The following is a 22130-nucleotide window of genomic DNA, read 5'->3' as shown; positions in this document are numbered from 1 at the left end:
AGAAAGAAACCAAGACTGGCACCAAAAAACCAAAGAACCACGACACACCCAATGAGCACAGCTGACACAAACAACTTGTCATCCACATGATACTGACCAGATCGCTCTCATAGTAATTGTCCCAGTGGAGTTTGTGTGATTTCTTTGTCATCTGGAAGCAAGGCAGAGCGGGTTAAGAAGGCAGGAATTACACACAATAATACGCACACTTAAAAGGGACTGAGAAAGATGACACATGCTGTTAATATGTGGGGGAAAACTTACTAATCCTCCCTCTCACACTCTAACACACACACACACACACACTCCAGTGCTACAATAATTTAATCCATGATCAGGGATGGCGGGGGATAGAACGGTTTTCAATTTCAGAAGTGCACAGTCTCAATCAGTGGGTGAAAACTCTATCTTAGCGATGACATTACTGATTTTTTTTTTAAGTATTCAAGTATCTTACTCAAGTAAAAGTAGCAATACAATGTAAAAATAATCAATTACAAGTTACAAATTATCCTCAAAATCTTACATAAGTAAAAGTACAGTAAGTATTATCAGTATTACCCAGTGAAAGCTATATTGTTGTATTACGGTACATTATTGGATAATTACTATGTGGAAGTAGCATTTTACTGTTTTAGCTGGAGCAAATTTGAACTTTAATTTTATACTGTACTAGGTAGTTTCATTTGTAACAATGTGTCATATTTTATAAGTTGATTGTGTGTTTTGTGCAAACTAGTAAGTGTAGCAAAAAATACAATATTTCCCTCTGAAGTAGAAGTAACATAACATTGAAGCACTCAAGTAAAGCACAAGCACCTCAAAATGTATGAAAATTATTTGAATACTTCTCTATAAAGTACCTTTTATTGGTAGTGGTGGAGTCCGCCATTGCCAAGCTGGATTTTAGTATGAGGGACTCACAGGAAATGATGCATAAAATTCAGCCCAATTTTTTCTCATTGTTATCAGCCTCACTGTTTACTATTAAAGCAACACTATGTAACTTTTAGCCCTATAGGTTGTCTCACTGGAACTACAACTTGCGCTACCCGACACGAGTTGTAGTTCCAATGAGACAACCTGTAGGGGGACCGTCTCCCTACAGGTTGTCTCATTGGAACTACAGCTGCAGATAAGTTACATAGTGTTGCTTTAAGTTACTGCTAATGTTATCCCAATCTTTTGTACTGCCGCTGCTTATATGATATGGCGTATTTACACATTCAGCAGATAAAAAAGCAACATCAGCATTCATTTGAAATCCTGTTTGTGGCCACCAGTCCAATATTCACTCTCTTCTATCCCTGTTTTTGGTCTCTACCCACTTCTGAGGGAAATATCTGGCTCTTTTGCTGCTAAATGTTCCACTTTGTTCACCAGCTAGTTGGCAAATTTGTCAGCTGTTTGGTTGTGAGCAGGTAGTGAACAGTTGGCTTTTAAAGCTTTTCCCGCTGAAACCAGCACAGTAAAGTTGTGGACCGGCCAGCTAACGAGCTGAAATTTGCTAGAAAGCTCCGTAAAGCCAAGTGTGATAATTCTCTGTCGATTCATTACAATGAGCGATTCCTTTGACATTGTCCTATTCTTTTCACATTCTCATTTACATTATTATAAAATTATAGATGTTTGAAGGACTGCAGTACTTGAGTAAATGAACTCAGTTATGATCCACCACTGAGAGACTGACAGGCAGATAGACACAGAGAAAGATGAACCGCAGAGAACAAAATCTATCTCTGAGAGAGAAGAGAGTTAAAAATGGATAATCATTTTGATCCTCTGTGACACAATGTGTGTCAGGAGTGTGTGTGTGTGTGTCCCTGATAAACAGCGGGCTTGCTGCGTGTGCATACACGCTCAGACAAGTGTGTGTGTGCACACAAACACGCGCGACCGCCGGCGCCCTCTGCACGAGACCAAGTCAGCGCCAGATTAACTCCAGAGTATTGCTGTTGCCATGGAAACAGAGCTGCATAGTAACAGGCAACAGAAGAGGAGGATGGGGGGTGGGGGTGGGGTTGTTGTGGTGGGGATTAGGGGAGGGGGGAAAAAACTGTAACTTTTTTGGGTAGCCAAAAGAGATGAACAAAGGAGGTTTTTTGTTGCCTCCCCAGTGTACTGCCATAGGAAGAGAAAATATGAATCCTCACACATCTGCTGCCAACGAACACAGCTGTACTGCAAAAGATGCACACATATGGGGGCTTTTGGCATGAACACAAGCACGTAAAGACACCCAGACACACACACACACACACACACACACACACACACACACACACACACACACACACACACACACACACACACACACACACACACACACACACACACACACACACACACACACACACACACACACACACACACACACACACACACACACACACACAGGGTTGAAAGAGATGCTGACATTTTCTATCATCATCTTCAGAGTCTCCATCAATCTCTCTACGTGGTGCCTCGAAGCTTCATTTTTCAATAATAACAATCTTTTCTTGCATTTGGGATGAATGTTCCCCATTTGTGAAGAGAGAAAAGGGTTATTACCACGTCAAATGAATTCTTTGTAGCGCAGTAAAATTGAAACATCACATTGGGCCTCATGATAAAAACATTTACTCATTCATTTTATGTGGCATGTATGGGTGATTTCAGATAAGGCCTGGCATTTAGAATTTTCAATTAGGTGCGCACAAAATTTACTAGTGGTCCAAACACTTCTTTGAATAAAAAGATCTTAATGTATTAATCTGAATAAATTGAGACCAAAATTAACTAAAGGGTCACGATGAGGCACAGGGTTTCCTACACATTACAAATCAGATCTCTTAAAGCAACACTGAAGCACTTTTCCGCTTCGGTCCCCGTACAGGTTGGAAGTGGAATGGTCCATTACCGCTGTCGTAATGTCTCATTATGTCTCATTAGAACTACAGATCCGCTACCCCATCATTACGACAGCGGTAATGGACAATTCCGCTTCCAACCTGTAGGGGGACCGAAGCGGAAAAGTGCTTTGGTGTTGCTTTAAAATATTTGTATATCCGTACAAATTATAATTTTGCCCTGAAACTTGCTGACATGAAATGGTTTTTGATTCAATAAGTGATTATTTATGGTCTTTCGTAAGTGCTGATGAATGACACAAGCCACCACACTGGATCATTGATGTCAAGACAAGCAATTATAACATCAGTGTCTTTTTCTCTTTGTGCTTTATTCTGACTTTGTGGAATATTTTGAGGCATTATTATTGCATATGGCATAAATAAATCCAGGTGGACTTTTCCGTCCTTTTTTCTGTCCGTTTGTAATTTTGTATGCACTAAATTCTGTGTTCTGGGCGCCTGGGTAGCTCAGTTGGTAGAGCGTGCGTCCATATATAGAGGTTTACTCCTCAACGCAGCGGCCGCGTGTCCGACTCAGACCTGTATGTCATTCCCCCTCTCTCTCCCCTTTCATGTCTTCGGCTGTCCTATAAAAATAAAGGCCCAAAATGCCCCAAAAAATTATCTTAAAAAAGAATTCTGTGTTCTCTGCATTGGTGTGTGTGTGCGGACCTGGTTGAGGTAGTGGTATTCCTCAGGTTTGAGCAGGTGGAAGGACTTCCTCTCTTCTTCACTGGCTCCGGCCAACAGGTAGTAGAACACATGGTAGTTCCTACAGACACACACATACACATGTCAAGTTAGAAGGTAGGATTCTACAGAAAAAACATCATGTATTGATTTCTTGAATCATTTTAAATTCCCTCAGACGGTGAACTGCTGCTGTCCTCCCTCAGAGGACAGCGGTGGAGAACACCCTTGGGGGAGGAGACTCCATTCAAAGCTTTGGAGTAGAGTACAGGGAAACATTTTCCATCTGCAGGCTATTTCACAAACCTGCAGCATGTAACAAATAAGTCACACCTTTCAACCGACGGGCTCACATTTCAAGTCATTCAAAGTAGCAGTGTGGCGTGTGGGCTGGAGGTAAGGAGCTGTGCCTCTGTGACAAAAGGTCAACACACCAAGACGTAATTCTGTTACAGCTGGAAACAAGCTTCACTATTCTGTACAGGCAACCTTAGTGACCGATGGAGTGGTGGAAAGTTAAAAAGTTCAGAGAGGATATTAAAGATTCCCGATGTGTAATTGGCGGATGGGTAGAAGGATGTTTTTTTATTTTTTTTTTATTGAAACTGACATATTACGCTACTAAATAATAGTTTTATTATTTTTTTCATAACGGACACTGTTACTGCTGTTGATACAGCCACTTTGGGCTGCGCAATAGGACCTCAAATTATCTTTGATGTAATGTCTTCTATCATGACAAATGAAAGCTGATGTTACGTAATCCTTGTGAAGATGCTCAAACTAGATTTTTTTTCTTCTGTATCTCCATCTACTACAAACATTTAGGTAAATCATTAAATAAACACTCAAAAATAACTCTTAATGAACATTTACTGGTAATGACCATTGAATGAGCTACCAAAAAGTGGCTAGCTTAAGCCACAACAGTAAACACCAACATTGACACATGCAGATCAGGTTTCTTGATGATTACAGTCTTTTCAAGGTAAAGGGCACTCGTTATTTCCCCTGAACCCAGCCATTACCGGATAAGGATACAAAACTAAAACCACTGCCCCTGACCCTAAAAAGAGTTGTGCTGACCTGCCTTGACTTACACGGCTTGACCTTAGGCAGTGTTTTACAACTATCAATAGAGCCATGCTAGCTGTGGTATTGGTACATTTCCAGCATGCTACCCAGCCCTATAGCTACGACTGCTACTGTTAATGATCCACAGTTACTGAAGCTAATAACACAATATATGAACAAACTACTGTAATACCTAAAACAATACTACTAATAACGTAATAATAGAACCACGGTTGCTGAATACAGTAACAGCCCTTCACTTGCACAGACTACTATCAAAGTCATAAAGCCTGACAGCACCCCTAGAAAGCTCAGCTAGTTTTTATTATCTTACTCTGAGGTCGTACAGAGGCAACCTGTCATGAGACTGGAGTTAAGATTTAAGATTGTTTGCAGTTCATCATAAGACCGCCTGCTCCCCCACCTCTCAGCTTCAGGTCTAAGCCGACTGGGGGGTCCTGTGTTTAGTTTCTACCCTATCAATATGGCCGCCAGGGCCTGTCATCAGGATGAAATAGAAAACCCGGGCCATTCGGGGTTAGAGGGATTAGATGACCGGTGAAGGGTTTTACATTGTTTTTTTCCTTCCCTCACAAAGCTATTATGCTGCTGGGCCCTGTGATTTTTGTTTTTTGTGTTTTGTTTTTGTTATTATTGCTGCCTGGGAGAGAGGAGCGATACAGGGACAGAGCCAGTCGATAAGAAACGGTGTGTGTTGAGCGAAAGAATTTAAGGGATGTGGGCACAGGTTGAAATTCCTATTCATGTGTTTATGTACAGTGTGAGTGTGTGTTTGTGTGTGTGTGTGTGAGAGAACAGACAGTGTTTCTGTTACACTAAACTGGACACATAACTGATTTCTAAGAAATATGTGAAAATCTATTTTCTCATTCTCCCAACATTTTTTTTGATGTATAATTTGTATTAATAAACAATCATGTCCTGTGTGCATGAATGACCAAACTTAAAAGGAAACCTGATAGTTTACAGTGTTAACTTAGAAAGCAAAGGGCAGAGGATAGCCGATATTTATCCTCAGCTTGCAGAGGAAATGAAGCCAATTTTAGTATAGAGTTTCTTAGACAACGAACACATCAGTGCAGAGATATGAATTTTAACATATTATCTCTCAAACAAGTGGCAATTTGGCTTTCAGTGTTTCTAATTTTTCTCCTTCTTTCTTATTTATGGCTGCACCACTCTCCGTTAAAGGTCCCATGACATGGTGCTCTTTGGATGCTTTTATATAGACCTCAGTGGTTCCCTAATACTGTATCTGAAGTCTCTTTCCCGAAATTCAGCCTTGGTGCAGAATTACAGCCACTAGAGCCAGTCCCACAATGAGCTTTCCTTAGGATGTGCCATTTCTGTGTCTGTAGCTTTAAATACTATTGAGGAGGAGAGTGGGGGGGCAAGGTGGAGGGTGGGGGTGTGGCCTTGACCAACTGCCACTTTGCTCGTTTGAAAGCCATGATGTCTCTCTCTCATAGGTGGGCCAAATTCTCTGGGCGGGCAAAGTAGAAAAAGGGGAGGTAACCTTCCTCCTTATGACCTCATATCACCTCATGATCAGTACACTGTCTAATATATTCAGAGGTATCATCCACATTCCCTGCTGTCAGTCTGATCTCTACTTCCTGTGTCTCAACTCACCTCTCATTGTGCTCCTGGTAAACCAGGCGGGATTTCTCCAGCAGGTACTTCTCCACATAAGCTCTGAGAATCAAACATACACACAGGCACATAAAAGGTCAAAAGAGCCACATAATTAAAAAAAATCAGCTGATGTTAAGTTACCAACATACAGGGAAGAAGGTTGAATTGCTGATTTGTGTAATTAAATATATTAAAGTGCTCATATTATGCTCATTTTCAGGTTCGTAATTGTATTTAGAGGTTGTACCAGAATAGGTTTATGTGGTTTAATTTTCAGAAAACACCATATTTTTGTTGTACTGCACATTGCTGCAGCTCCTCTTTTCACCCTGTGTGTTGAGCTCTCTGTTTTAGCTACAGAGTGAGGAATCTCACTTCTGTCCCATCTTTGTTGGGAGTAGTGCTTGCCAGTCAGAAGCAGAGTATGAGGGTGTGCCATGCTGGCAGCTAGGTGAGCATTATAACGTGTGTTACAAAATGACACACGTTCGTCACAGAAGTAAAGGCTGGACTACAGTAGAGTTTTTTGGAGCAGTTTGTGAACAGTGTTTTCTGTTGGAGATGTTAAGTCCCTTTGGGGTGGACTTTGGGCTTTTTCACTTTGTAAACCTATAACATGCACAAAAAAGATATATATAACACAATAAAGGAAAGGGAAAAAGCCAAAAAGCATAATATGAGCAATTCAAGAAACAGGAAAACTGCAGTGAAGAGGACATACAAACAGACTAAAGGGGCTATTAGTTATCAAATGCTATGCATTTTTAATAATTTGTGAAATTAAACTTATTAACTACTCTGTCTGGAGATATCCTAATCACTGATAATTCTGTTTCCTTTCTTACATGAGGAAATTAAGTACTATGAATAGCAGTTATAAATTAACAATCTATGTTTAATCATATTGTTAACTGAGGTATCACAGATAGATTAGATACTGTAACATAGGGTGGCAAAACACAACATATAAATTATATTAATCAGCAGGTTTTTTAACGAAATTATTAGATGATAAAGTATTAAGCAATAGTTACATTACATTACATTACATGCCATTTAGCTGATGCTTTTATCCAAAGTGATTTCCAATTAAGTGCTTTCAACCTTGAAGGTGCAAACTCCAGACAACAAGTAGTAAGTGCAAGTACATTAGCTTTAAATACGCAAAACTACAAAGAGCCATATGAAAGTGCAGCTTCAATGTTTCTCCGAGGTGGAATAGTTCAATCACCATTTGTAAGTGATTGAATGTTACAACTCCACCAAACAGCATTTGTAAATGTGTGACTCGTGCATGCATGTGTTTTATTTGTGTGTGTGTGTGTGTGTGTGTGTGTGTGTGTGTGTGTGTGTGTGTGTGCGCATGCGTGTGTCTCTCTCACCCTCTGACGGTGCCACTCTCCTGGTAGTTGACCTGGATGAACTTGCCGAAGCGGCTGGAGTTGTTGTTGTGGGCGGTCTTAGCGTTCCCAAAGGCCTGAGGAGAAAATGGAAACATATCAGCATGTAGACAGGTGATAACTGACAGGTACAGGTGTGTGTTGCTCTCCTTTCATTCTTTATGCACAGCAGTAAAACAGAAGGATAAACTGCTTATCAAAAAGTTATAGCAAATAAAGAAGGGTTTCGGGTCTACAGGGTCTTAAAAATGCTCTATTTCTACAGGCAAACTTTATGATGGGAACTGAACTCTGATCCAAAGTGAAAAAATGTGTAAGGAGTTGAGGGAGCTACCAATCACAGAACTGTAACAGAGGTCATGAGGCTCAGCAAGGGGCCAACAAGAGGCACACACACACACACACACACACACACACACACACACACACACACACACACACACACACACACACACACACACACACACACACACACACACACACACACACACACACACACACACACACACACACACACACACACACACACACACACTAAACTGCCAAATTCCTTTAAAGGCAAACACACTGCAGAGCTGAAAACAGACACAGTCACTACTCATGGGAGTTTGTGGGTATTTCTACACACGCACACACTCCATCATTAGAGGCCCCTGGAGGACTCATTCATGTTCTTATTGGGTGTCTCATGGGCCCCAGTGGAGCTGGTTAGTGAGAAGAGAGGAAAGAATGAGGAGAGGAGAGGAGAGGAGAGGAGAGGAGAGAGGAGAGGAGAGGAGAGGAGAGGAGAGGAGAGGAGAGTCAAAAGAAGTGGATAGACAAATAAGAAAAAATGGAGACTTTGAGGAGAAAGCGAATAGGCTAAAGAAGAAAGAAAAAAGTGTGAGGAGAGGCAATGAAGGTTGATAAAAGGAATGAAAGACTGCAGCAAAGAGGAGAAGACAAAAACAATGTGATGACAAGAAAGGAAATGAGGATGGGATAAAAGATGAAAAAAAAATTTGATCTGGAAAAGGAGATGATAGGGAAGACGGAAATTAAAAATGTGATAAAGTGAAAGAAGATGACGAGAAACATGAGAAAGAAAGCAGGAAAAGCGTGAGACATTAGAGAAACCTATTTTCTATTTCAGCACTACAGTTCACAGAAGCAGGGGTGAAATTTCAGGCTTATGCAATCAGTATTTTGGAGTTATGATAAATGACCAGCAGAAGGTGGGGGAGAGGGGGGAGAGGCGTGGGCATCAGGTAATTGAGGCTGCTGGGTAATTACTACAGCTCTGGAATAACACCGTTTAATACGAGTAAAATCCTGCTCCTGAATCAGGCTTTGATCTCTGTGACGATTCATTTTAAATCTCCCCCAACGCCACCGACCTGACACACATTTAACAAGCCAATCAGAGCAAAGAATAAAAGAATTAAACAACCAATCCAACTGCTTTACGGTTCATCTTTTTTCTCTCTCAGTGTTTCTCCTTCCCTACAACACCATACAAACTCCTTCTCCTTAAAATACATCCATCTTTTTTTTTTTTTCTCAAAAAAACCAGATCCCTATTGAGCCTTTATAAAGAAAAGTCCATGGGTTGAGACACAAAACCAACCACAGAAGAAGAGTGGACTGGCAGCGAGATCTCCCTCAATTCCCTCAATCCAAAATGTAAATCGAAACTGCAATTTACTTGATAATGATAGATCTTTCATCCTCAATAATCTACTGGAAATAAGAGCTGTTTTGTGGCAAAATGTTTCCAGTTTTGAGTTCTCAAGGAAAATCCACTTCCTGAAATGATTGAGCGAAATGAGCACCAGCTCTAATGGAAACCGTCAATGGCAATCAAACCACTGCTGGCAAGAGAAATACACTGGGTATGTTTGTGTGTGAGTGCAGGAAGATGTATGTACTGTTTGAGCTTATAATTCATGCATGTGTGACATGTGACGCATGCGGCATGCTGTGTGTAGTTTGTGGATGTGCTTCCTGTGGGTGTGTGTGTGAGACAGAGATTAATGAGCAAGGCGGCACTGTCTGGATGATTTAGTGGTGAACTCTGCTTCATGGTCAATGCCTGCTGTGACCACAGCACAGGAAAACACACACTGTGAATCAGTGATTGCTCTTTGGTGTGTGTGTGTGTGTGTGTGTGTGTGTGTGTGTGTGTGTGTGTGTGTGTGTGTGTGTGTGTGTGTGTGTGTGTGTGTGTGTGTGTGTGTGTGTGTGTGTCTTGTTGGGAGCGAAACAGGGTCAAGTTCAAGGTAATTACTGGGTAACAAAGGCTATAATATAGCTGATATAGTCATGTAATTATTCTGATTCAGATTTTTGCTGAATCATATTGTTTCCTTGGTGCCCAGATATAATTCAGTCAAGTCAATTCTGAAGGTGGTTTTTCGTCAAAATGTACTTAACTTGTTTAACACGTAAAGAAACATTATTTTTGACTCTATTTTCTACACACAGATGTACAGAAATGCATCGTCCATTTTTCTATTCTCCAAAACTAACTAATGTTTTAACACATTTTGTTGATCTTGGTCTAAATTAATGACGGAAATAAACATGCTGTAGCAAAATGTGACTCCATGTTTGTTCCCTTTAAAAAAAAAAAAAAAAAAGAACAACATGCAGCCTTGAAGGAAACATCCAAGAACAAGGAACACTGACTGGATACATTTGCTGTTCCCACAGACTTAAATTTGAATTTGAAATTCAACGTGACTCAATACAAACTGAATTAACCCCAGCCTTCACTGCATAGCCTGTGGTGCCATATGCAGTCCAGAAATAACCAACTTAAGTGTGTTAAAAACAGCTCGCCACATCGTCCACTTACACAAATCAAAGACACAGCGCTAAACCGGCCATATGTTAGATTTTAATGTTGATGTGCTGACCCCAAGGCTTAATCCTGCTCTGACGGTGTGTATACTGTATGTGTGTATCTCTATGTCTAAGCCCAACACTGGCTCCATACTCTATGCTAATGTATGCTTATTCACCGACTTTGCCCCCGAGGGCTCTTCCACGCTGTCACATAATGTTAACCATTTGTTTCCTCCACCGCTGCAGAAAAGCCCGGCTCCTCAGCCTCAGAGGAAGCGAGCAGTGGTGCTGCTATTTCAGAAAAGGACTTAGCGTGTTAAGTGTTGAGTGGGCAAGATGAGAGCTAGCCTGTTAATTAGCATGTCAAGACCTTCTTCAAAGCAGCGGCTAAAATCAGCTTAAATACTAATGCTAATAACCCGGTGTTTCTCTCTCTCTCTCTCTCTCTCTCTCTCTATCGCTTTGTCTTTTTCACCAGTACAGCTGCAGAGTTTCCCTTAACACTCTCAAAAACCATTTGGTGACCTAGATTATGAAAAACAAGTGGAGACTTGCCAACACCACTGCTGGGCTAGCTTCCATGTGCTAGTTTCTTGTATGTAGTGCTGAGTGGTTGAAATTATTGATGCTGGCTGCAGGGCTCTGATGGCCAGGTGAAGGGGACTGCTTGTTTCAGCAGGATGCTTTTTGTGAATATGGATATATAAAAGGCAATTGACTTTATGTGGGGGACCTTACAGCCCACATCATGTTTTTGTTAGTCTCACTTTGCCAGACCTTCCTCCACAGCGCTGCGGAGGAGGGTCTGGCTAGTCCAAACAGCATGCTGGGATGGGAGAAAAACGTTCTTTGGCTTATTGGCCTTTCTTTAAACCAATCACAATCGTCATGGGCGGCGCTAAGCACCGGGAAAAGCCACGGTGCCGCTGCAAAATAGCCTCGGGAAGGAGGAACATGTGGACGTTCAAAAGTTGTTTCAGTCATGCAACAGAAAACTCAGACCTCTACCCTGCAGAGATCTGAGGAGCAGTTAACCATAGTCCTCAGAAATCCACCGGAGGTTAAAATTCCAACACAAACGAAACGGAAGGTAACGGACATCCGGCTGAAAAGAGTGACATCCGGCGGAATTTCCGATGGCAACGGAGCAAGTGGATATAGACAATGTTTTTGGTAGACTGGCCCCTTATTGATCAGACCAACTGGTTGCTGGGTAATGTAAAAATGGCCACCAGTATTTTATATTATATCCTTGACTTCAGTGGGTTGTTCGGTAATGTTTTATTTCACCCCTTTATTTAGGGTGATCTATATTAATTATTTGGGATTTTATTGTGTTGAAGGACTTCATGCTTCACAGAGAACTCCCCGTCCCCTCAAATACACTGCAGACTCTCTCCCCCCAGGCTATTTAAAGGGCCAGTTCACCCAATTACCCATTACTATTAAAACAACTATTTTCTCGTGATATCTGTCATGTTTTTTCATATCCAGGTTTTTTGTAGGTGAATGGAATTAAATGGGTGATGCTCTCAGAATCAGTGCCCAATACAAAAGAGCTAAAAAAAATGTATGGTCTACAATTTTCATGAAAACATATTTTCAGCTGGAGAAAAATGTCCTTATGAAATTGTCCACAGTTGAAATCTGCATCTCCACCAACCACCACAAAAATAGTGGAAAGTGGCCAACCTCGCTTGACTTTAGTGTACACTATGTTGAGTGACAGATCATTCATTAATTTAACATGACACAGACATAGCTACGATTCACTGCACTGTGAATCTTAGCAGTACACATTAGAACACATCGCCCATTATCTTTGCTTGCTGCAGAGACAGTATTGTGTTCGGCCGGGACAGATCCAAGCAGTAGGTTATTTTTGTTTGAATTGCCGCATGTTAATTTGGTTACACTTTACTTGAAGGTATCTACATAAGAGTGACATGACACTGTCATGAACGTGTCATAAACATTATAAACAAGTCATAAACAACACACTTATGCAAGATGGCGCCTGTGTTCGGCTTTGCCTCTGCTCTGTCTCCGCCCTCACGTGTATCTGTGGGTTTTCTAGTGTTGTTCTTTGTTTTATCAGCCCTGATAACTAATAGCTGTGTCTCAGCTGTTTAACATGTTTTTATGTTTTGTATGATGTTTTTTAAATTGTTAACCTTGCTGCATGTAAAGCACTTTGTGATTCTATCTGTGATAGGTGCTATATAAATAAAGTTTACTTACTTACTTTAAACATTCATGACCTAATGCTTCTTTTAGTAAGTGTCATTCAAGTTTTGTCATGACAAGTTATGGTTATGGTTATGGTTATGGTTAGGGTTCATGTGTCATGACAGTGTCATGTGTTCTTGACAGTGTCATGTCACTCAGTGTCATGTCACTCTTATAGATACTCTTATAGATATTAGATACCTTCAAGTAAAGTAAAGTAATTTTGCTTTAAAACCAGCAGGTGGGCAGAAGTGGTGCTCAACCTTCTTCCTCTGCTTGAAACCCCGTTTTCCCCAAAATTAAACCAGAAACCAGCGCTCTGCATCCAGCCTGTGGGTATCCAGGCAGCAGTGCACGGCAGCACAGCTACACAGTCTGTACACAGTGTGCCAGTCAAGCTTATACCACACGCTAAAAGATTTAGTTAGCAGATACAGTAAATGCCATCACTTACATAGACACATGAACTCTTGGTGAGAGACACTAACCCCCATTTACTGCTTCATTAAACAACTATAAGATGACAGGAGTCGACTGCCAAGTTACACTGCTGTTACGCATGCCAAACTGTGCTCTTGACAGCTTCATCACCGGTAAAACAGCAATATGGCGACTAGAAAATCTGCATACACACAGACAGAGTTCTCTAGAATCATGACTTTACGTGTCATACAATTAGGGCTTTGTACAAAAACTGTGAAAGCTGTTTTGTTACAACAAATAAGTACCAGAAAGAGAGAGGAAACAAATTAGGGGGGGAGAATTATTCAAGACTACTTTCCAAAAACAATTCAAGGGATTTACTGCAATGTGCAGCGTGTTTCTGCCCTGTCCTCTAATCAAAGACTTTCACTGGGCCATTAAAGCAGACGGCTGCTCTTCTATATTTCTCTGCCAATTACAGCATGATGAAAATACAGACAGAGACAGTCACAGTCACAGAGGGATATGGAGGCTAAGACTGCCTAAACTCGGTTATCTACAGCCTTCTTCTCGGTTGAGGTTTTTGACACTAGTGTTGAAATAATACCTACGTCTATGTAGTAATAGCAAAAACAATGTGTTTTTTTTTAAATAACTCGCTTGAAGAATATACATGTTTTCTAGAAAACTCTTTTTTCTTTCAATTAAGACATTAAATGTGTTAAATGGAAATGTTTAATGTTTTCTAAAGACAAGGAGCCAAAATAAAAAAAAGTTCAAAATTATGATTTCTATCAGGAACTACCTGTTCAAAGATGAAGTAAGCCCTACTTACAGTATGTGATGATGAAAGAAGTATGACCTAATGAGGTGGTTCTCAAGCTACGGGTTGGGACCCCACTGGGGCTCACAAGATACATCTCAGGCGTCGGATCATGATTGGAAAAATGATCGAAGATGAAGAAAAAAACATACATTTTTGCTACACAAGATTACGTTATTTCTTTTAATTTACTGACCTTACTCAAATTGTATCTTTTGAAAAGCTGGAGAGTTTAATCTTTAAGGGTTGCCTACAGTAAAAAAAAAGGTTTACCTCTTTATATAAACACAGCCAGATCTATTCTGCTGTACATACTATTTACTGGTTTCTGTTGATACTTACATATACATATCATACCTACTGTTTATTACTGACATAACTGCATTCATTTGTAATGTTCTTTTTGTGTATTATTTTGTATATATCACAGTTAAGATGCTAAACTGCATTTAGTAGTCGTGATTTAATGCGTTTGCTTTTGTCTCGGTTCATTGTTTGCCCTTTTATGCTAAAACAAGCAACACTCATCAAGAAAAAAAACTCTACACGTTACTGGAGTCAGAGTATACTTTGTTTTGGAGGCAAAGCGGAGTTCAGGTGAACTGAGAAAGATAGCAAGACTAAAAACATACAGGGCCAGAGAGATGTCAACGCCACTCATGTTGTACCACCTTTGAGATGGACTCGCTGTTAAACAACATCTGGAGCAGCAGAAATGCCTTTAAAACAATATTTCAGAATGATTTCATGCTGTGTAGATTTCCCCGGAGGGCCGTCTGAGTCTGCTTTTAGACCCAACGTTCTTTTTTTTACTTCCACATTCACAGGAGCTCCCAGCAAGATGACATCACATCGCATTCCTCCACGAGCAGGTGCAGATTGGCTTCACAAAGCATGCTGGGAAAACAGAGTGTGTGTGTGTGTGTGTGTGTGTGTGTGTGTGGTTTGGAGTAGAGTTAGTGGCAGTTTTTCCTCTAGGTGTGCAGTCAGGCTTGACAAAACACACTCCAGCAGGAAAGCAGGTGCTGAAGAGCTTCATATTACAGCAAGCTGTAACATTCATAAGATGCGACAAATGACAACGTTGTGTGAGTGTGAGAGTGTGTGTGTGTGTGTGTGTATTTGCATTCAGCTCAAGTGCGTTGCCTCCTTAATCTGTTTGAGAGTGAGTTTGTAAATTGCGATCACATGCGCCTGGATGCTCAAAAGCCATCATTAACTGGACTAACTGGTGTCTGTCACAAACAGCTGGCAGGCTGACTCATACAGTAACTGCAGGTTGAAATGCTCGATCTTCTGCAGGAAGAGGGAGGAAGGAAAGGTGGTTTTGTGCTTTCATCACTGCCAAAATGCCCTTCAACCAGGCCCTAAGCTCGGGCTTCAAATGACAATTATTTTTCATTATGGATTGAAAAATGCCCATCAGAAGTTCACGGAGACAAAGTTGATGTCTTTACATTTTTATATTTTATCACAATGATACAAAACCATGCAAAGCATTGATATTGTAAGTAAACGATTTGTTTAAAAAAAAAAAAGTAGATTCATTTTTGTCAATCAGTTAATCGATTAATTTACTTAACATTTTAGCACCACCCTAAAATACAGATACATCAATATATAAAACTACACTGGTAGCACTTTGACATTGTTATTACTGCTAATAATTAGTTTATTGTAGGATTGTTATGAGATGTAATATGTGTTTATGAGTTTTGTTTTATGTGCACGTCAAAGAAAAAATAAGTGAAACATCACTGTACTTTTATTAAACTACCTAATAGCCAATTCTGAAAAATCTTTTGTGGCCAAACTGTAGCATGGGTTTTGCAAAAAATTACTGTGTCACTCCCCGGACTCATTCCCCCCCCCGCTCTCTTTCTCTGGTTCTTTTCTTTCATTTACTTGAGATATATGGGATGGTACCTCCTTTCTAGGAAAAATGGAAAAAAGTGAGGGAAAAGAAAGTGAGAACAAGGACGACCAACGTTACGTAATCCTGACAGGTCACAGTGAAGGGGCCTCCTCAAAACGGACAGCATGTGTGGTAAGGAGTCGAGTTAGTTTGGGTGACGGAGAAACACAGAAATTAACTTATGTAATATAAAGTATGTAAATATGGCCTGGAAATATGCACACATTCAAGCAAAACTATGAGTCAACATCAATCACTTCCTTCCTTCCTCCAGGCTTTTGTAAAAGACCATTACCTTATTATTTCCTGTTTAAACAGTAACTTACTTCTACTGGCTGAACATTCAGTATAGTCACTTAAACATACACAAACACAAAATGATTTCTCCTGTTGTTTACTAGCTACATTGATACATATACAAAGATGCTTATCTGCCTTTTAAAACTGTGGGAAAAAGTTGAAGCCATATGTGCAAATATTCAAATTTTCTCAGCACTAAACTCCAGATTTAGGGGAACAATTTGACATTTATGCTTATTTTCTTTCTTGACAAGAGTATGATGAGAAGATTGATACAACCTTCATGCCCGTACGCTAAATATGAAGCTACAGCCAGGAGACTATCTTTTGTAACTTATTCCTGTACAGGAACGTCACATTTTCCCCGAATGAGCTAATATTTAATTGATCGCTTTGAGTTGCTGCCTGCCTGCTCGCTTTAATCAATTGTTATTGTAAATAAAAAGGTCCATGTTGTTGTAGTTTATGGTGCATTATCAAGTGTCTCATTTCTGCAACTACATTTCCTCTTAAAGGTGCACTATGAGTTCCTGCATGACGTCACTTCTGTTGACATTCCAAGTAAATACCAAACAAAACAGAGAGAGCTCGCCCCTCCCCCCATGTTTCCGTAACTGTCATGCCTAACTGACTAACTGTCACTAACCCCCACCCCCTCCCCCAACCATCTTGTCGGTGATTGGCTGGAACGGGTTTATTGTATTTTGGTGCACAGCCTGTGCCTCTAGTGTTTGTTTACAACCCCTGTGTTGTCTCCCGAGACTGGGCTTTTTCACAGTGTATTCAGGGGGCAGATGCCTACGATTTGTGACAAAAATGAAATAGTGCACCTTTAATGGACAACTAATGTTGATCCTAAATAAGGGATAGATGGTAAATATCCTGTATATTAAGTATAATGTCATAATCATTTTGATCCCAGCCAGAGTTGACTCTCTTTGGTTTCAGTTTTCCGAAGAACCTGCTTCCTCGTTGCTCTCCATGTGGGTGTAGTTATGGCTAATAGTGCTCTGCTATTAGGTGACACACTACGACAAAGGTTGGTTTCATGTAGTGAGAGGAAACAGTTAATGTCACAGCCTAAAGAGACTGGTGCTTGACGTGAAAAACCCTGCTCTGAGACTATCATCCAGTTGAGTAAATGTTCAGTATTTACTGCCTTGACCACAAGAAGGTTTAAAACTGGGCAACGAGCTAATATGGGCCTGTGGATTCGCTAAAAGGGAATACAAGACACGTTCTGAATATGAGGTTGTACTTAAGTTCCAGTACAACAAAATATTGAATACACTTTGGAGAGAACTAACAGCGCTAAAGTGGCATCAAATTAGTTAAAGAACATATGTGAGCAAATTGATTTGCATCCAAGCTCTTATGATTTTGCATGAAAAAGTAGAATATAATATATAATAGTAGTCATTTGTCTTGGCTCCAGAGGAAATATTGGCACTTTCCAAATAGAACAAACTGTACAAAGACAGTATAGTCTCTCTGCATATACTGCACATTCAGAAAGAGGTTAAAGAGGGCTTTCTGTATGTCTGAAGAACATATACAGGATGTGCCTGCATGATTATACAGCATTAGTCATCTGCAGCTCTTCATTCTTGTCTGTTGTAGCTTTGTCAGGGTCATCCTTTAAACAGGGGCCCATTACCTCATTAACACAAATACAAGGACACACTTCTGCAGTGTCACACACACACACACACACACACACACACACACACACACACACACACACACACACACACACACACACACACACACACACACACACACACACACACACACACACACACACACACACACACACACACACACACTCTCCAGGAAGACACAGAGTAATACATGACACACACACAAATCTTCTTTACTTATGAGGACCCTTACTGATGCACATCTTCTACCGGCAGTAAAGGCAGAAAATGTTGTATTCTCTTAAGGCATTTTCACACATACCTCGTTTGGTCCGGACTTTCTGACTTTTTAGTTTGATCCGAACCAAAATTACAGGTGTGAAACCTCCCCCTGGAGTCCAGATCAAAAGGCCAAATTTTGGTCCGATAAAAAGAGGTGGTCTCGGCCCGGACCATGGTCCGGTTCGTTTATAGTGTGAAAGCATTTTTTGGATGGTTCGGACTTTCGGACCAAATACAAGAAGCTCTGGCAGGCTCTCCTCGTGTTACAAGACCGGGGAAGCTCCTTTAAGGTGCTTAGTGAGAGAGAGTGACGGTGAATGCGTTCAGAGAAGACAGCTGTCGGCTATCAGAGCAGAGAATACACCAGCAGTTTATTTGTTAAGTGGTAAATGTACAGAGTAGGTTTCAGTTTGTCTGAATAAATGCTCCAGAAAGAAAGTTCCCGTGTCTTCCTTCTCAACATCACAACCAAAGAAAAAGACCCGCGGCAGCACGGGGACACTCCGACACAGAGAGAGGAGACGAGAGGACGGGGAAGCCCGTCAACAAACCAATCAGTCATAAGTATCTGGAGACGCAGCTCACGTATGTGATGACGGCAGGATGTAGGTTTGTCACGTATAGCTCTTAAGTGCGCTTGCATAACTGCAGTGTGAAACCAAAACTTACCGAATGTATATAATGTAACAAAAACACGAACCTTGGTCGGGACCTTGGTTCGGACTTTCATGTGTGAAAAGCCCTTAATTAAAAATATATATATATGGAAGAGTATGTACAATATCAGCAGCAGCATCAGATTCACAAAATTCTAATTTCCGTTTGACTGACATTTTTCTGTTGTCTTTATTTTATAGTAAACTATCGAGACAGACAGGGTACATGGGGGAGAGACAGGTCATGGCATGCAACAAAGGTCCCCAATTGAATTTGTGGTTATGTGGTATGAATCATGGACCACACGCCACTGAAACTAATTCTAACCTTAACCCCAAAACCAAGTCTTAAACCCAAAGCTCTTTGAAGAAGTGAGGAATGTGAAAAATGTCCTCACTTTCCAAATGTCAATGTCTCAGCCTCAAGGTCTAAAACTCTAATTATTCTTCACAAAGATCCACACACACACACACACACACACACACACACACACACACACACACACACACACACACACACACACACACACACACACACACACACACACAGAATCGCCTCTTCACTGTCTTGCTCAAAGGCACTATGGGGAGCTGAGGCCAGTTCATGTCCCCAGCTTGTTAAATGCAATTCCCTACGCAGCCAAACACATCTGTACACGTGTTGAGAAGACGACAACTCACATCTTTCTCTCACACACAATAACACAACCGCATTTTCTCTCTCGCTCCATAAATGGCTGCTGTCACTACAGTGCTGGGCCACATCTGGATCCCATTGGCCTCAGGAAGGGTTGAACACAGAGGCCCAATAAAAGCCTCCTTCCACTGGACAGGACTGTCAACCAGTCCTTCCAGAAAAACACAGAGTTTTTTGTGATTGTTGCGGGCAAAAATCCTTGATTATGCGGCACGTTTTCTTAAAAAATGCGATGGAATATGCGGAATATTTATGCAATTTTAATTGCGATGAAATTGCGGGAACTTGCAAAAAATGCGGGAACTTGCAAAAACTGCGGTTTGATGAAAAAGACAAGAAAAAGTGATTCCTCCAACACCCTGCTTTTTTTAAACTTAATTTCCAAAAATAATAATAATGTATAATAATAGGTAAAAATAAAAGTAATGGTCTAAACTGAGGGAAATAAAAGATACAAAAGAGATAGACTTTCAAAAATTGTTAATAATCTAGACAGCAGGAGCACTTAAAGAGATTTGAGTAGACATCAGATATTAAGATAGGTTTCTTATTGGATACCAATTTAAGAGACTCAAAGTACATGTCAAATTCAACCTCAACACCCTGCTTTTCGATGATGTTCACGTCGCGTAATTACATCACTTCATAACGTTCCCATGGCAACAGGGGAAAATGGCTGCTCTTGTGTGAAGTAAACGCATTTTTTCAACTTTCTGCTAAGATATATGTGACTTTTTTGCAACAAAAATGCGGGGATTATTAAATCATGCAAGCACCGCATATTTTGCGAGGAAATCGGCAATTTATGTGGCGAAAGTGCGGCATATTTGAAAAAATGCGGCCCCCGCATGAATATGCGGACTTTGGCTGATTATGCATTGAATTATGCAATCACATAATTGCGTTTTTCTGGAGGGACTGGTCAACAGGGCCCCTACCACTGTCGGTGAGGAGGTGAAGAGAGGGAGGGAAGGAGGTAGGGGGTGATAAAGAGAGAGGGAAGAGAAGAAGGACAGGCAAAAAGAAATAAAGGGAGACGTAAGAAGTGGAAAGTGGTAGAAGAAGGAGAAGGGAGATGGAGGGGGGGAAAACTGAGAAAGGAAGGGATCGAGGAGGAAAAAGGAGGAGGAGGAGGAGGAAAAAGATGAAGACCAAGGAGAGACACACAGCGAAAGGTAAAAAGAGATGCACATGGGGATTTTCAAAAATTTTAGCACAATAAAACATCTACTCCTTTATGAGAATTTATTCAAGAGAACATGATGCATAATTAATCGTAAAATGCTATTTGCACGAGACTAGACTTTCTGGTGGGGTGCAGTGACTTCCTGAAGTCTTGATGTCACCTTGATGGAGCCAGGTTAGCCGTTTGCCCTTGTTTCCTGTCTTTATGCTGAGCTAAGCTAACCAGCTACTGTCTGGAGCTTTGTATTCATCGTACAGATTTGAGAAGGTTTCCCATCTTTTCATCTCAATCTTGGCAAGAAAACAACTAAGCATGTTTCCCAAAATGTTGCCAATGAATGAATTTGTCTCCTCTGATCCAGGGTCATCAAAACACCGAAACATTGTGGTTACGTACATTCCCATTTTTTATGCTTTATTTTATGGGATTTCTGTTGGAATGGAGGCATCTAAACTTAATATTTATTTGTGATATTTCAGCTTTCCCCCATTTTATTTCTGGCATCTCCAAAAAAAAAAAAAAAAGTCCATAAAAACAGCTGGGTGGAAATCTACAGAGACAGAGTAATACAGGTCTGTATTCAACTCCACCTGATGAACTCAACCAGCTTTGAACAAATGGCTCCAGATCAGTGTGTGTGTGTGTGTGTGTGTGTGTGTGTGTGTGTGTGTGTGTGTGTGTGTGTGAGTCCAGCAGTACCATATAAGCTTCATGTTGTCTGCCAAAATACACACCTCTTAAGAAACATTAAGATGCCTAATCAACCCCAAACCACCTCCGCTTCGATCCAGCGTTCTAACGCACCACAGCTTCGCAGCTTTTTGCAAATCCTAAGAGTTTCTGGGAGCGTGCTCGGCCCTGGCCGCGAGCCTGTAACGTTGCGCAGTGTGACTGACAGAAAATGTAAGTCAGCTTGCGAGCTGGTGTGGGAAAATCCCACGAGTGACTGTGTTGAAGTGTTAATCCCTTGAGAGCTGGACTCCTACATGCTGCAGTGTGTAAGTGTGTGTGTGTGTGCAGCAGTGAGAGATGATTAATTTAGGGATTTGGGTGGGAGGAGTGTGTGTGTGTGTGTGTGTGTGTGTGTGTGTGTGTGTGTGTGTGTGTGTGTGTGTGTGTGTGTGTGTGTGTGTGTGTGTGTGTGTGGTTTCTCTACACAGTGCATTTATGTTCGGATGTTGCGATGGAGGACTATAAAGGCTGTAAAGAGCAGTATATTTGTGCTACCTGTAACTGTATTACACATAAGTATCTTCTGATTATCATCTGAGTTTGCGTTTACTGTATTGTCATCGGTTGAAAAACTTGCATTTCAAATGTTTGTGTTTTCCTGAAGGTATGGCGATTTAACAAATCCGTACGATCCGAGAAACTCATCCATCTTTCTGTTAAATAAAAGTCTGCTTTGGCTCGTCTACAAAACTAAAAACAAGACCAAG

At 40.8% G+C, this 22130-nt stretch overlaps 1 protein-coding gene across 7 annotated transcripts in view; it reads right to left on the bottom strand.

Moving 5' to 3' along the window:
• The window catches only part of LOC114559845 (unconventional myosin-IXa), a 159322-nt gene that overhangs the window by 79144 nt on the left and 58048 nt on the right, over positions 1 to 22130 (bottom strand). For all 7 annotated transcript variants that reach the window (XM_028584826.1, XM_028584821.1, XM_028584824.1 and 4 more), the window contains exons 3-5: positions 7697 to 7791; positions 6312 to 6374; positions 3567 to 3666 (exon numbers count right to left, since the gene is read on the bottom strand). In XM_028584826.1, coding sequence (XP_028440627.1) covers positions 3567 to 3666; positions 6312 to 6374; positions 7697 to 7791 — 258 coding nt within the window. The remainder of the gene's footprint in view (positions 1 to 3566; positions 3667 to 6311; positions 6375 to 7696; positions 7792 to 22130) is intronic.

This window comes from Perca flavescens, chromosome 8, assembly GCF_004354835.1.
Source record: "Perca flavescens isolate YP-PL-M2 chromosome 8, PFLA_1.0, whole genome shotgun sequence".
Lineage (NCBI taxonomy): Eukaryota > Metazoa > Chordata > Actinopteri > Perciformes > Percidae > Perca > Perca flavescens.
The sequence above is the reverse complement of the archived record's forward strand: the minus strand, read 5'-3'. Positions and strand labels throughout refer to the sequence as shown.